Source organism: Gopherus evgoodei, chromosome 11, assembly GCF_007399415.2.
Source record: "Gopherus evgoodei ecotype Sinaloan lineage chromosome 11, rGopEvg1_v1.p, whole genome shotgun sequence".
Taxonomy (NCBI): Eukaryota; Metazoa; Chordata; order Testudines; family Testudinidae; genus Gopherus; species Gopherus evgoodei.
Window position 1 is genome coordinate 38,743,732 of NC_044332.1, and position 16,874 is coordinate 38,760,605.

The 16,874-nt window shown below is 42.0% G+C and overlaps 1 protein-coding gene across 3 annotated transcripts; it reads left to right on the forward strand.

Moving 5' to 3' along the window:
• Positions 1 to 333: 333 nt before the first annotated feature.
• CHRNA1 (cholinergic receptor nicotinic alpha 1 subunit) lies at positions 334 to 13,616 on the forward strand. Of its 3 annotated transcripts, none has more exons than XM_030580748.1 (10): positions 334 to 489; positions 4,679 to 4,822; positions 5,129 to 5,274; positions 5,379 to 5,423; positions 5,908 to 6,017; positions 6,538 to 6,733; positions 7,753 to 7,990; positions 9,241 to 9,464; positions 10,791 to 11,030; positions 13,307 to 13,616. In XM_030580748.1, the coding sequence occupies exons 2-10, from the start codon at positions 4,768 to 4,770 to the stop codon at positions 13,436 to 13,438; spliced, it is 1,386 nt and encodes a 461-aa protein (XP_030436608.1). In that variant the 5' UTR covers positions 334 to 489; positions 4,679 to 4,767; the 3' UTR covers positions 13,439 to 13,616. The 3 variants fall into 3 exon arrangements, with proteins under 3 accessions (XP_030436608.1, XP_030436610.1, XP_030436609.1); XM_030580750.1 differs by having other exon boundaries at positions 4,679 to 4,774; XM_030580749.1 differs by lacking the exon at positions 4,679 to 4,822.
• The last annotated feature ends 3,258 nt before the right edge of the window (positions 13,617 to 16,874 follow it).

A 16,874-nucleotide genomic window follows, 5' to 3' on the forward strand; every position in this document is an offset into this window, starting at 1 on the left:
CAAAGAATATCTGACTGCATCACCAATTTCTTCTCCCAGCTGAAACTGACAAGACTCCAAATTCAGCTAATCACTCAGGTCAAAGAAGATTATGTGCAGCTGAGGGTGTTTTGGGGTTGGGAGTATTCTAGTTAAGCCTTACTTGGATGCTAAGTTACTCTACAAACAATCTTCCTTTTACCATGGAATGGGTTACGCTTAGAAAAAAATATCCCACTGCAAATCAGAGAAGATGTTTGACTGGGCAAATATAGTGTGTTAGTGTTCCTGCACTGGTGCAGTGGCTCTCAGCTGTCATTCCCATAAGCAGGTGGTGGAAAACAATAGCTCAGCAGTCACATTTTCCAAGCTGTCTATCAGGAAGCTGCAGAACCCTCCTCAGTGAGGGACTGTGAAGACTTTGAAATCCCTGCTAGTCTGTGTGTCTAGCTGAGACAAAAGGCCACACAATGAAGATCCACTACACCCACCTCCTCTTCTTTTGCTCAGGTAAGATCATTTCAACAGCTGGTTCGTTTTTGGTTTGGTTCATTGCTTAATATGTTGCCCGCTGCTCTTTGTATATAACGTGAATTGTGTTAATAAAGCTTTATGAACTTGCAAGGATGACGTACAAAATGAATAAAATAGTGGCTTCTAAGTGCAATGAGACCAGCTTATTCACATTTGAAGATTAAACAATTGCAGAAATATTCAGATGATTTAATCCCAGTATACACTGAGTTCAAAAGTCGAGCTGCTTTCTCCCTTCTACATTTGTTGCCTTTTTTCTGCCATGTGCCATGTTTTAGCACAGAACAAAAAAAGACTTTGAAATCTATGGGGATTTTTAGCAAATATGGCTTGAAATGCAATATACTGTAACAAACATTTTCATTTATTTGTGAGGAATACTGATAAGGAAGCTGAATTGATTGGCAGCTGCATGTGTTGTGCTGGGACCTATTAATAATTCCAATTAAACTGTCGCCTAAGAGATTAAGTATTTTGTAATCTTAAATATTTTTCACCAAATTTAAAAAAATGGCTATATTCCTACCAAGCCCTATTAGAATAGAACTGTAGGAAGGATTTTGTTAATTGGATTAATAGAAACCAGTGTAACTCTTGACCTAAATATTACTCTGGGATCATAACATACCATCTAAAACATGACACCCAATACTGCCCTTCCTGTCAGTGGAAACAGGAGCTGTTTGTCTGCATGTAAACTTCCGTGTTTTGCCATCCAAGCATCTTAATAGCAAGAGTTGTGTCATTTCAGTAAATCTGATCCATTTGGAGAAAAGTATTTCATACAGTACAAAGCAGCTGAGACCCAGGAGCAGATTAAGGCTGGATCCTCAGATTCCCTGCTCAACTGTCTTAAAGTAAATCATTTAGAAACTAAGGCCTGGTCTACACTACGCATTTAAACCGATTTTAGCAGCTTTAAACTGATTTAACGCTGCACCAGTCCACACTACGAGGCCCTTTATATCGCTATAAAGGGCTCTTTAAACCGGTTTCTGTACTCCTCCCCAATGAGAGGAGCAGCGCTGAAATTGGTATTACCATATCAGATTAGTGTTAGTGTGGCCACAAATCGATGGTATTGGCCTCCGGGCGGTATCCCACAGTGCACCATTGTGACCACTCTGGACAGCAATCTGAACTCAGATGCAGTGGCCAGGTAAACAGCAAAAGCCCCGCAAACTTTTGAATTTAATTTCCTGTTTGCCCAGAGTGGAGCTCTGATCAGCACGGGGACGATGCAGTCCCAAATCCAAAAAGAGCTCCAGCATGGACCATATGGGAGATGCTTGATCTGACCGCTGTATGGGGAGACAAATCTGTTCTATCAGAGCTCCGTTACAGAAGACGAAATGCCAAAGCATTTGAAAAAAATCTCCAGGCTATGATACAGAGTCCCCAGCACAGTGCTGCATGACAAGCGTAACGGAAAGCCAAAGAATCAAATGGACGGTCATGGAGGGAGGGAGTGAGTACTGAGGACTCCAGCTATCCCACAGTCCCCAGCAGTCTCTGAACAGTATTTGCATTCTTGGCTGAGCTCCCAATGCTTGTAGGGTCAAACACATTGTCCGGGGTGGTTCAGGGAATAGCTCGTCAATTTACTCCTCCTTCCCCCCCGTGAAAGAAAAGGGGAAAAAATCGTTTGTTGACTTTTTTCAATGTCACCGTATGTCTACTGCATGCTGCTGGTAGACACGGTGCTGGGGCAATGAACAGCAGCATCCTCTCTCCTCTCTTCCCTGGTGGCAGACAGTACAGTACAGTAGGACTGGTAACCGTCCTTGTCATCAGCCCGTGAGTGCTCCTGGCTGGCCTCAGGTGAGGTTGGCTGGGAGCGCCTGGGTAAAAATAGGAATGACTCCCGGTCATTCCCAGTAGATGGTACAGAACAGCTGGTAACCGTCTTCATCATAGCAACTGGGGGCTGAGCTCCATCAGCCCCCTCCCTTTCATGTGTAAAGAAAAGATTCTGTACTGCCTGGACTATCATAGCAGCGGGATGCTGGGCTCCTCTCCCCCCCACCATTTAATGTCCTGCCTGGATTCATACTGCTCCCCCTCATTTTATCTCACTAACAAGTCAGTGTTTCTTATTCTTGCATTCTTTATTACTTCATCACACAAATGAGGGGATACTGCAATGGTAGCCCAGGAGGGTTGGGGGAGCAGGGAAGCAACAGGTGGGGTTGTTGCAGGGGCACCCCCTAGAATGGCATGCAGCTCATCATTTCTGCGGGATCTGACACGGAGTGGCTGTGCTCTCTGGTTCTCTGGTACACTGGTTTTCTAGTACACTTGCCCCATATTCTAGGCAGGACTGACTCTATTTTTAGATACCATAAAGGAGGGATTGACTCGGGGAGTCATTCCCATTTTTGTCTTTGCACCCCCGGCCGATCTCAGCCAGGGGCACCCATGACAGCAGCAGACGGTACAGAATGACTGATAACCGTCATCTCATCGCCAATTTACAATGGCACAGCAGACGGTACAGAATGACTGATAACCATCTCTGCTATCTTGCAAAGGCAAATGAATGCTGCTGTGTAGCGCTGCAGTACCGCGTCTGTTAGCAACATCCAGTAGACATACGGTGACAGTAAAAAAAAGCTGAACGGGCTCCATGGTTGCCGTGCTATGGTGTCTGCCAGGGCAATCCAGGGAGAAAGAGCGCGAAATGATTGTCTGCCATTGCTTTCACATAGGAAGGAATGAGTGACGACATTTACCCAGAATCACCCGCGACACTGTTTTTGCACCATCATGCATTGGGGTCTCAATCCAAAATTCCAATGGGCGGGGGAGACTGCGGGAACTATGGGATAGCTACGGGATAGCTACCCACAGTGCAACGCTCCAGAAATCGACGCTAGCCTCGGACCATGGATGCACACCACCGAATTAATGTGCTTAGTGTGGCCGCGTGCACTCGACCTTATACAATCTGTTTTACAAAACCGGTTTATGTAAAATCGGAATAATCCTGTAGTGTAGACATACCCTCAAAGTGAAATCCTGGCCCCACTGAAGTCAATTGCAACACTCCAATGGACTTCAATGGGCCAAGATTTTGCCCTAAGAACCTATCCAAGAGTCTGAGCTCAGAAAAAGGATTTTCAGAAGTGCTAACCTCTAACCTAAATCTGCTCCCACCAGCCTCCATTCCTGTTGCTGGATGAAAAGATCACTGGGAGCAAGACAGGCAGCTCTGTGATACTGAGTACAAGGAAACGTGTTGTGCCCTTCTAACACTGCATTAGCCAGGCTGCAGTTTGGTCCCTTGTAGGCAATGGAATTTAGTTTAATACTTTCTCAACTACATGACACACCCCACCTATTTTCACAAGTGGTTTTATTATGTGCTCTCTGCCAGTGTGAAGAGAATGATCTGACTCATAAAAATACGCTGTTACTGAAAATGTCAAGTTGATCACAGCTTCTAGAATATATGCAATATAGCAAAGGGCTTTAGCATTGTATGTTATCCCTTTCCCAACCGGTGAGGGCTTGGGTTTCCATATTATGCAAAATGTACAAGGGCCATTTTTACATACCAACTGTTAGCTTTCTCTGTGACCTGAAGCAGATGTACACAATCACTTTCTGGAGAAAAGATGAAAGTATGTAGGAATAAGACTGCAAGATGACTTCCCTTGTGGCTCTCTCAAAATGACATAGGAACTCATCATGAGGGTACGCAACTGATCAAACTAATTTCTAAAGCAGATTTTTTTCTGTATGTGTCTGCTCAGTGAAAGAGTGAGTGAGCAAGATATGGGAAGAGGAAATGGAATGAACATTAAATAAAGATAGTGTTAGGTCTGTCTTGTCTGAAGTCACGCAAGTCTTTTAATTAAGAGGGAAAGCCTGTTTTCATTTTCCATGTGGATTTGAAGTGACTGACTTGCATGCTGTTGCACTTGAAATTCAGATATAAAATAAGATGAAGCGGGATCAGTCAACAGATGTACACAGTGAGCAGACTGCAGGAACATAGCGTTAATGTCTTAACCACACAGCCATGCTGAGAATCACTCCCAACAACCCCCAGAATGCAAAGCTTAGGATAAGCTTACATAAATAAAATACAACAAGAAGCCACAAGGTGGCACTTTTAGCTAAACATACTAATGTTATTTGTGCATGTTCTTTAAACCTCCAGTGTTATGGGCAAGGACAAGGATGTGGAGCCAAGAAAAAAGATGCAAGAAATGCCTGGCAATGAGTCTTCAGTTTGCTTAACTACCCAAAATGCAGGGTGAGATAGGATTTAGGAGTTCCATGAAGCCTGATTCCAACTACGATGGTGGGAGTTCTTGATGTTTGTTGATCTCCTGAATGGAACTGTATGTGTTTTGAATGATACTTACTCTTGCAAGCAAGTATTACTCAGAATCAGAATGGGTTATCATCCCTGATGACTATGAAGCAGCCTAAAACATGGTCTGCAAATAGAAAGAAGCAGTAAAATAGTAAATAAGCTTTGTTATGGTTAGATTCCCTCACTAAAATGGCACATGACCTTATATCAGTAATATTTGCAGGATATCGTTACCAAGATCGTAATATATTTTATCACTGTCTTACTGATGACGTATTTGCTGTTCTGTAGCTGGGCTGATCCTGTGCTCTGAACATGAAACTCGGCTAGTTGAAGATTTATTCAAGAACTATAACAGAGTAGTGCGCCCGGTGGACGATCATCGTGAGGCTGTTGTAGTCACAGTCGGGCTGCAGCTTATTCAGCTTATTAATGTGGTATAGTATGAATGATGATGTTTAACTGTGTTTGTTTATATGAGCTCATCAAACATTTCTTCTGAATAAACTTTTTCCCTAAACTTCCTGTTTGTTGTTTGAAGGATGAAGTAAATCAGATTGTAACAACCAATGTACGCCTGAAACAGGTAACCTCTGAATCTCATTACTCTTGCTATTCCAAAGCAAACTATTGCCCTGCACCTAATCACGAATGTGCTACTCTCCAGACATAAATATTACACACACAACATTTTCTATTATGGTTTCCTGAAGCAGCTTAGGCAGATGGCAGAGCTGACTAATGATTTCTTTATACAGTCCTAGAACCTTGAAGTTCCATTGAACAACGTGGAGCTCCTGACAAAAGACACTTTACATTTGACAAGATGTCCTTCTCTGATATTGTTTCAAACAGCAGATTTGTGTTACGGTTATTTTAGATTATTGAGGTCATCATCATGTATTGTTTGAACATATATAAGAAGGCGGGATTGGTAGAAGGACACATTCAGTACTTTTGTGCGTATCTACATCTATCAATGGCATGACCATCAGTAGACCTTGGGAATATTAGATTTAGTTCCAGCAATACTGATAACATGTTTCCCCTGGATAAAATTCTTTTTTTAGCAATGGACAGATGTCAACCTAAAATGGAATCCAGAAGAATATGGTGGGTTGAAAAAAATTCGTATCCCATCTGAGATAATCTGGCGCCCCGATCTTGTTCTTTATAACAAGTAAGTAGTGCTAATAGTACAAAAACTCTGCACAGAGCCTCATATAACTAAAAATTACAGAGTCTGAAGTAGAGGAAGGGGACCAATGATCAACCTGGTGTTTTTTCAATACCTATTTGAACACTTCATATGTGTCTGAATGACTAGATGAGATGAGCATCATTTGGATTAGTAAATGGAAAAGATTGTGAGAGAGAGAACATCTAAAATAGGGTCTGAGACAGTTATAGCAAGTCCAGTTCAGGACAGAAAACCTGTCTATCCTTAGAAGATCAAGACCGAATTCTTGGCACTCACCCTCCTTATAACCTAGTGACAGGGGAGTTACACTCTGGTACTTCAGGTCTGAATTTGATCCATAGGTTTTATATTCAATGAGCCAAATTCTCCACCCAGTTACCTCAGAGCAACCCCTTTACCAAGTATGTACCCTTTCCAAGTCTCCTTCAGATAGATACTGTATTATGTGTATGTCAGTTACGCTGTCCATGTCACTGTTAATTTCCTCTTTCTTTTGCAGTGCAGATGGTGAATTTGCTATTGATCAATTCACCAAAGTTCTTTTAGAACATACAGGCAAGATCACGTGGACACCACCAGCAATTTTTAAAAGTTACTGTGAAATTATAGTCACACACTTTCCATTTGACGAGCAGAACTGCAGTATGAAATTGGGCACTTGGACGTATGATGGTACAGTGGTTGTTATAAATCCGGTATGAAACAACTTTTCAAATAAGAGTACCAGTAGACACTGACTATTTTAACCTGAATTCCCATGCCTTTTTTATTTATTTATGTATTTATTTTAAGTCTCTGGTTTAAATGTCAATTGTAAACTGCTCTGATTGAAAAATAAACAGGTACTGAATTACTGAAATTATTAATGACTGATGCCAAAATATAGAGTGTACTACCAGCAGTATTCAGCACTACAGGTTTCCTACAGCTATTCTGCATACATTTAGTGCATAGAATTCATCGTCAACAGCTTGGCTAAAACTTAGAGAGCCAGTTCCTCAAATTGGCTCAGCTCCATTGACTTCAGTACAGCTGATGGCAACTCTTTGTTAGCTGTAGTAGTATTAGGGCTTAGTATTAGGATACAGCCACTAGATTGCACATGTATCAGTAGAGGGTTGACATTCTCACTCCTGGACACACAAAAGAGTCCCTTAGTCATATACATTGTGTCTCTCTCTCTCCCTCTCTCATTTTCTATAACCTTTACCACTGTGGCAGCCAAGTGCCATTTCTAGATCCACTTTATAACTACCCTCTATAACTACCCTCTTGGTTTTTAAAATTCTGTGCCAACTTGCTTCACTGACTTCCTAACTGCCTACTCTCCAGCCAATTAACTCCACTTCTTCTCTTTGATTCTTTTCAGTCTCCCTGCTTGTTTATTTCTAGAGGTTGATTTTTACCTGTGATTTCCTACCTGTCCCACTTGGAACCACTTCCTTTCTCTTTAGATATTTCACTGAAGACTCCCTTTTCTCTTTATCTTGATTGTAGTGGATGCTTTCTGTAAAGCATTTAATTGACATGTGTGTAAAAGGCACAATATTAAAATAAAAGTAACATAGAAAGGAATAGCTGGTTGGTTGGTTGGTTTGCTTACAAAGCCAGAAGCACAGGATTATAGTGAAGTTGGTTTCACTAGGAATCAATGCCAAGTTTTAATTTATTGGTCAGTAGCTCTAATATTGAGATTTACTATTTATCCTGTCAGGAGAGTGATCGCCCAGATATGAGCAACTTTATGGAGAGCGGCGAGTGGGTGATGAAAGATTACCGGAGCTGGAAGCACTTTGTTTACTATGCCTGTTGCCCTGACACTCCATATCTGGATATTACCTACCACTTCCTCATGCAGCGCTTGCCTCTCTACTTCATTGTCAATGTCATCATTCCCTGTCTGCTCTTCTCATTTTTAACTGGGTTAGTGTTTTATCTGCCCACCGATTCAGGTACGTGCGTTTATCATGTTACTGTCATAAGCGCCTGATTCTCAAAGGAAAGAGGAATAACTAACAATTAAGTCAATGGGACCTGTCAGGATCAGGCCCTAAAGTGATGGACACTATAAATCTAGCTGAGGAACAGTTTAAATTCTAAAACTGCTATTATGTAGTCCTGACTCAGCTCCCTTGGAAATCAGTGGTAAATCATCCATTCAGTTTTACTGGGAGCAAAGTTCAGCTGATTGGTTTTGTGTCTTTGAAATTAATATATTTAATATGTTAATAAACAGTCAAATGGTGACACTGGAAACCCTGATATAGCATGTTTGAGTTAGGGGAGTTAAAGTTAGTTTGTTTCGCTCGTTAGCTTTCTGATGGCACAAATAAATATATTAAGCAACCCTGGTCTCTTTCTGGCCTGTTGTGTGCTCTCTAATCTGAGAAAAGCACCTGTTCACTGCAATCATTTCTGGTGCTTAATTTGTTTTTAATCCATGCCAGGATTTTGCCCCTTATCTTTGGCTGTTTTTTTTTTTTCTTCAATTTCCTCTTCTGACAGGTCTTAGTAGCTTTTAAAAAAAAAAATAGCATGCCACTGGACTGAACATGTGTTTTGTGTTTCAGTTTTGTCACCCTTAGTGCTAAATAGCATTGCCAACCCTTCAGGATTGTCCTGGAGCCTCCAGGAATTAAAGATTAATCTTTAATTAAAGATTATGTCATGTGATGAAACCTCCAGGAATACATCCAACCTTAGTCCTAAAGGAAGTCTCAAATACTGCCTGAGCTCTACGGCCGTGTGCTCTCTTGTGCATTCAATCAGCCCACGGTGAGGCTGCCATTTATCCAGAGCAAAAAACAAAGCCACCCAAAGGAGCAAGCCCTGATTAGAGGCTGGGTTTACTCACTTAACTCCTGCAGCACATACTCATGCTCATAGCAAGTGGGTTGTCAGTGCCTCCAGCCTGTCCCCAGTCCCAGTTGTGTCCTGGCAAACTCCAGCTTGATGCTGGATGGTGTTGATCCTAATTTGGTTCCTCCACAGTGGCACAAGAACATGAATGACCAGCCAGGTTTGCTGCTTCTTGTAATGCAGAGAGATAAAAGTAGTCCAGATGTATAGGTATACATTCAAATATCCAAAATGTACCAGGAACCAATCACCCACGAAATCACGCTCTGTTTCTCTCCCTGATTAACACCCTCTGCACTGTATCCCATTAATGGCAGTGTTGTTGTTTTGTTCTGCGTGGCAGGTGAGAAGATGACTTTGAGCATTTCTATTTTGCTGTCTTTGACTGTGTTCCTTCTGGTCATTGTGGAGCTGATTCCTTCTACTTCAAGTGCAGTGCCTTTGATAGGCAAATACATGTTATTTACCATGGTGTTTGTCATAACGTCAATCATCATTACCGTCATTGTAATCAACACCCACCATCGCTCCCCAAGTACCCATATTATGCCACAGTGGGTGAGGAAGGTGAGGAAGGTTATTTGTGAATTTCTCTACTTGAGCAGGGCCTTAAATATTTCACTCTGAGGTTTATGCAATAAAAATATGAAGGTGTTGGGGGGAATTTCCCAATCCAGATAAATCTCAGGGCTCCCTGGCTGGGCAGCAAAATCACTCCTTTAAGTAGTAAAATTGCCTATTGTTGGGTAGACTACCAGAGGGAAAACCCAACACCTGGGAGGCAGATGAGACAAAACCAAGTGGCAGCTGTGGACACAGAGAAGGAATTAGGTAGGTTGCTTATATAGCTTTTTATGGGAACCGACAGATTATCAGGCTGCATGATTCCTGGCCCAGCCAGTGGCCAACTCCATCAGCCAGCTGTCAGCCCAAGTGTTCATTGTGGATCCACAGAGTGGAGCTCAACTGGATCTCCCATGACAACTCCTCAGCCCATTCCCTACTCTCCTGTGAAACAGCATTACTCCAAAGTTATTGGGAAGGAAGGGAAATCTCCCTCTCCAGCTTAAATGATGGTCACCAGACCTTACCAAGACTCATGGCAGAGTTGAGGGTATGTCTCCACCTGGGGAACCCAGACCATCCGTGGCCACTCCTGCTAGTCTTTCCATCACACAGCTTGCATGAACTGGCATTAAACTATGTAGGCCAGACCTACCACATACAGACGTATACCTTTAAAATTGCTCCTGTCTTGCAGTGGAAATTCTTTTTTTTTTTTAATGGAACTTTTACAAATATTCTATCAAATCCCTGCAAGGGTTAGGGAATTTTAAAAGGCCAAGTTTGTACATGCTGTGTGATCAGGAAGAAAAACCTCCACTGATTTAAAGAAGGTTGTGAAAATGTGTGTGTGTGTAAGTGAAACAACAGGATAGCCGACAAGAAAAATGGACCAGCAAAAGCAGGCCAAAGGGATTTCTCTGCAACACTTCTAGACACTGTGGGTCAGATCCTCATTTAATGTGTCTCAGAATAGCTCTATTGAAGTCAGTTGGGTTACACCAGCTGAGGTTCTGGTCCTGGGTGTTATACTCCAGTTATGTTTGGATCCTGTTAAATCAGTATACATTTTATATGGCAGCAAGAAATTGTTTCCTGAAAATGTGTGAGAGGCTTGTGTATGATTCAGTAAGCCCCAGGGCATCAGATTTATACAAGACAAGTAAAGTGTGACTAAGGCTTGTGCAGTGACATACTTTCAAACGGAATTTCTAGCAAATCCTGTACGGGAGATTATTTGCTAGTTACGAATGTTGCACCTGCTTTTGTCTGTTGTAATGTCACATCAGTAAGACAATCTCCCTAAACTAATACAATTTATTTTTTCAGATCTTTATTGACACAATCCCAAATGTTATGTTTTTTTCAACAATGAAACGACCATCCAGAGATAAACAAGAAAAAAGGATTTTTACAGAAGACATTGATATTTCAGAAATCTCTGGAAAACCATGTCCTGCTGCCGTCAACTTCCACTCCCCACTTACCAAAAACCCAGATGTGAAAAGTGCTATAGAGGGAATCAAATACATTGCTGAAACGATGAAATCAGACCAAGAATCCAGTAATGTAAGGCATTTTTTATGTGTGATTCATCCCTCGCTTTTAAAATAAGACACTTTATTTTCTGGGAATAATAAATCTTTCCATTTCTCACAAATACACCCCAAACATAGTTTCTGCTGTATCAAAGAGCCCTGTTCTTCCCTTGATGCAATGTGTAAAGAATGATAAATAAAAGCTACAGATGACAATTGAGTCTTTGAAAAAAGTTATGCTCTAAGATTTTCCAAGTGTAGTACATTAACTCAGAGAGGAGAGAGCATGGGTAGTTAGTATAGTTTCAAGGAAATTAACAATATTCCAAAACAGTTCCTAATGCAGGACATTTTCCTAATATAATAGGCAGTTTGCAGTACATTCAAAGCTGCAAAATAAACCTTAACAAAACTTCATGCTAACAGAAACATTTTTATTTCACCCCTTCAGATCTTAAATGTGATCTGCAAATGTTAATTCCAATTTTGATAAGCTTTGATTTTGTGGATTCAATGCTCCAAATAATTCCTATAGGAGGGGCACATAATAAGCATCTTTTTGAACACTCTGGCCTTTTTTACTGTACCACCCAAATGAAGGCATTTCCCAGGAAAAACTAGCTTTGCTCCTCTTCTGTCCTAAAACCCTTATTTATAACCCCTGGTTATATACTTCTGTCCTGAGTTGTTTCTAATATTTGGTGGTTAACTTTAATAACTAATACAGCACTTATCGTTTTGAAGGCTCCCAGAGACTTCTCAATTATATACAAAGAGCACCATTGAGATGCAGATGTTTTTGGATGGGTGGCAGCAGCAGCTTGAGCTTGGGGCTTGTTGGTGAGAGAATTATTTTGAGCACCTCCAATTTAACTAATTCATTTTGGGCCACAGTATGAAAAAAAGTGCAAATTTCTCCCCTGAATGTTTGACTGCAACGGAAATGCTGGCTCAGATGACATAGTTAGAGGTTCAGTCAAATACTCCAGTTTGCATCCGAGTTCATTTGGGGGTGAAAACTGCATCTGAAAAAAGAGAGGCCTGACCTCAGCTCTTTTGAAGATTTGCACCTCATTTGTAAAGGAGGCTCTTTGAGTCACTGGCAGCCTCTTGAAGTGAAGCTCAGCTATCTGTGTGATCTGTGCATCATTTCTAACATTTACAAAAGGTTTCCAAAGGCAAATTCCAAAACTAAGCTGGGAGTTGTAGCCATTCTGGCAAAATGTAGCACTTACGAAGTACTTGAAAATAGTAAGTGATTATCACAGCCCCAGTGAGAACTAGGTAAATCTAATAGTCAGTTTTACAGATGGGGAAACTCAGGCAGAAAGGTTGGAAAAGCCTTAGGTTACAGAGAGTCATTGTCACAGGCAGGATTAGACTAATTCCTATGTGCCCACTCCCATGCTTGGCACACTACTCTGTGCTCACTCACACTGCTTGTCTCCCCACAGACATTGCTTAGCAAAAGAGCCAGTTCAGAACAACTAGCTTGGAGGTCCTTGTACAGGCAAAGCCAGCTCATGCACCATTGTCCCCCAAAACTCTGAACTGAGTTTGGCTCCCCACAAAAATCCAGGGGTCTATAGAAAAGGGTGTTGTGTCCTGAAGGTTACTGGGTGGACAAAATAGGGACCATGAATAACCTAAAACCTTTAGGTTAAAATGGTGACTGGTTTTGAACACTCACGATTGGCATATACTTACTTTTAAGGCTCACTTTGCAGTCTAAATGGTACTCAGATTGAGTTTCAAAAGAGCCTAAGAGATTTAGGAGCACACGTTCCATTAAAAGCCAATTGGAAGGCACTTTGAAAATCTTCTTTATTTAAATTAAAACCCAGGCTAGTGTTGATATTTATAAGTCCCCAAAACGTGGCCAAATGTTTCTAGTGCTCTGAAATGCCCACTTTGGCAGCTGTCAGCACACTGCACAGTGGTGTGTGGGAAGGGGGTGGGTGTTCAAGAGTCTTGGCCGGAAACACCACAGCAAATCTCTGCTCTTACGAAATGAGCAATATGATCTTTTAACCACTGTAGAACACACACAGAATCTCTGTTCTTAAGGCTGCCGTGAAAAGGAAGGTTGAATCATCCCTTAATTTGAACTTGTGGGTCCGGGTAGCGTAGGCATTGCAGACCATTTGTCACTTCAAAGAAAGTGAGTATTCTTCCATTATAATATTAGAAGCCAGAGAGACGCTTTCCTTTGCACAAATCAGTAATTGCACACATTTCCATATGCTGCCTTGTGAGGAATATAGCTCTCAGGCGGTTCTAACTGTCTCCTCTTTCTTTCATGCCCAGGCTGCAGAAGAATGGAAGTTTGTTGCAATGGTAATTGATCACCTTCTCCTTGGTATCTTCATGTTTGTTTGCATTATTGGAACATTGGCCGTGTTTGCTGGTCGTCTTATTGAATTAAATCAAGAAGGATGAACATTAAATCTAAAACGTGTACTACCCCTGGCCAGGGGTAGCACATTTTTATTTACTTCATTGGCTTTTATTGAATACAATTCATTGTTCTACCTGTTGTGTTCTTCCCCGCTGTCCGAAGGTTGCACAGCTGAGAATCACTTCCCATGGGGAACAAATAAAGGAAAAATTAAAATGATGTTTTCCACACTTAGCATTTCTGAGCCACCTTCTAGTGATGTCTCTTTTGTCAAAAGAAAAGGATCTGTGCCACTGATCATGTGAAAATGGCTGTAAACCAGGTTCTGACCCATTTTAATAATCTTAAAAAACATTAATGTATAAATAGAAGGTTTAACTTTGAAACATATTATGGGCCAGATTGTGGGGCCAGCTGCAGCCCATGTCAATAAGGTATAACTGATGATAGGATTCTTCATTTCATGCTTTATCTGTGCTTTAGATCAGTATCTAAACTTAGCTTTCAAGCTGGCTTTAAATCTCTGATGTGCGGTTTCTGTATTGGCCATGTCACAAATGACCCATCCATTAGCAAGAGACATGCCACCAGCAGAGGGCTTTAAAATTCCATTGTGATTTTCAACTACAGGTGACTGTGAAAAGTGCTTCTGCCCATGGAAACTCTGCTTGGCTCAGCAAGAAGGGGGCAACTTTCCTTTCAGGTGTTGTAGCTGGAATCCAGCTCAGTACAGGTGATCCACACAAGAACTCCTTGCTGCCAAGTCCTCGAGGAGCCACGTTTAGGAAGTTTCACAGGTAGAGCAACTGTGCAGAGGGAATGTGCACCAAGTGTTCATAGAGCAGGTCTCTGTGCCTGTCCTAAATAGCCTGTACAAAGGGAAGCTGTTGGAAGCAGGCCAGGAGCCGGATCAGTGTTTAAAGTGGTAATTCTAAACCCCTCATGGGGTGGCAGCAGGCTGTGGCCACTTTTGGCTGAAATAATGGGTGTGGTGAGACTGGTCATGGGCAGGTGTCAGGGATTTGCCCCACCACAGAGTTTCCTGAGAGATTAGATGCAGTAAGACCTATTCCTTGGTCCCACATCTCCTGTCCCCCTGCATGCTCACTCCCCTCTTCCAACCTCAGCATTCTTTCTAAGGGTGTATCTCTACTGCAAGCTGGGGGTGTGATTCCCAGCTCAAGGCAACATACCCGCACTACCACTGATTGACCGAATATATTAAAAATACAGTGTAGCTGGAGCAGTGGGAGAGAAGTATGTACCTGTCCAAGGCCACGGGCACATACTCAAGGTGGGTAGCTCCTCCTACCAAATGTACTGCTATGGCTATGTGCTGCTTTTAGCACACTATCTCGATCAGCGCTAGCATATATTTCCTCTAGCTGGGAATCACCCCCCTAGCTGCAAGTATCAATGTACTCCAAGATGTAGTCATGTTGAGGGATAACTTATGTGAATTTAGCCTCTTTGTGTCTGTGATTTCTCCAGTTAATTCTTGGCCTGTAGATTGTTCCCCATATTCAAAATGCCAGCTGTGTTGACAAACACACAGGTAATATGGAATTGTTTCTGTTCCTTTACTGAACGAGAGCCCTTCTTAGAAGCGGATTGTGGATACTCGTTTTTCTGAAATCAACATTTGCTCTTTATGAATATGCTCTTATGTTGGCCTAAAATGTTGTACCATTCCTGCCTTCAATACGTTAACTGGGATGTTATCTGAAAACTAACACAAAAGGAGCGTGGGCACAGGGGAAGGAAATCCAGTTTCTTTTTTTGATCAAATAGTCACAGCATGTGTTTGATGTTTCCACCCAGCTGTGTTACTGAAATCAGAAGTCAGAACAATACTGCACCACAGAGAATGGGTGCAGGTTAGCCCAGGGCACTGGGCTACAGAACCTCTCAGCTTTAGGTCGCTGGTTGAAATCTAGACCAATTGAGTAGTAACTTATTCATTACTATATGGGGGCTGTTGTTTGGCCTATGTACAGGCCCAGCTTTGTAATTTGAGGGGTGAGCATGCTCCTGGGAGGGGAATTAGGTCATGATTTTGCTTCCCTTTGTCATCCTGGTGCCAAAAAAGGAGATAGGGCCAGCCAGTGAATTGCAGAGCTGCAGCAGGATGTCAAGGTGCCATGCAGCCTCCTTTTTTAACTCATGCTTAATGCCAGCATTGTATTCTTATGAAATGTTATTCTCCATTAAATATGTTTTCTAAGGTAAAAACACGCAAGCCAGCAGTTTACAAAGTTAATGTTAAAGAAGCAAGGCATGTGTGTGATGTACTACTAAAATCACCAATGCTGTTATTCTTGGTTCATTTGTTCAAGGCTTGTGCTATGGGTAAAACCTTGGACTGAATTATCATTCTACCCTGGTTCCTACTAGGTCAGGAATAAGGCAAATTGGCATGGGAGCATGGGACTTGCTTTGCCACTATACTGACTGTACTTGGTCTATGGATAGACAGAGGACTCAGTCTCCAGTGCTCTCAAGCTCTCGATTCAGCGAGGAGCATGTCACATTAGACTGCTCAATATCTCTATATACATCCTGAAGATGTTTCCTTGTAAAATATATCTCAGAGGAGACTTTAATATAACATTACGTGACAAAATGGTGAAATAAAAATACACCATTTTGAATAACAATGATAAAGCAGAGCAAATGTGCTGTTTCTTAGATAAGTTAGACAGCAGCTCCGCCCTGTGGTAAGATGGAGTACTGCTGCTTTTGTGAGTGTGAGCCATTTCTGAAATATTTGCTATTGGGGGGATTTTTTTAGTCAGCATTGAACTAATGTAGGTAACACATATATGTTAATTAGTTTTCCAGTATTAGGCTTGAAATTCTCCCTTTGCAGCCTATTTTTCCTGAATCGTGAATAGAAATGAAGGGGAAAGGACTGAAATTAATTACTACTCATTCAAGATAGCAGGCAAGTAGTATTGCTGTCTTAATGGTGCTGAAGAATTTGCTGCAACTTTAACAAAACAACTTTGAATGTACTATTGTTCCTTGAGAATTATATTGTGTGTTTGCATGGTATAGACATTTGCAATATACTATGGACTAAATTCTTCCCTGTTTTAATATGGTGGAAACTCAACTTGAATGGGGAGGGCGAGGTTTGGGCATGGGGATGTGAGCGGAGGAGGCTGGTGTGCAGAGGGAGCTTGGGCTATGGCTGTAGGGGTGTTGGGGGAAGAGAAAGCGGTCAGTACTCACCTTAACCTTGGAGATGCACAGCAGGCTTGGAAGAAGCACACTCAGGGCACCTGCAGCAGAATGGTGTCCACATGCCCTGTCCCAGGCACCCAGAGTGACTGCCCATCGAGCTCCCTGCTCCCCATGCTGGCTGCTTCTTTTATACAACTGGCAGAGGCTTCTGCCCTGGAGGGGAAGCAGCCTTCCCCCATTCCCAAAATGACTCAGCTCACCCTAGCTGTCCCTTCCAAGCCCAGCCCAGCT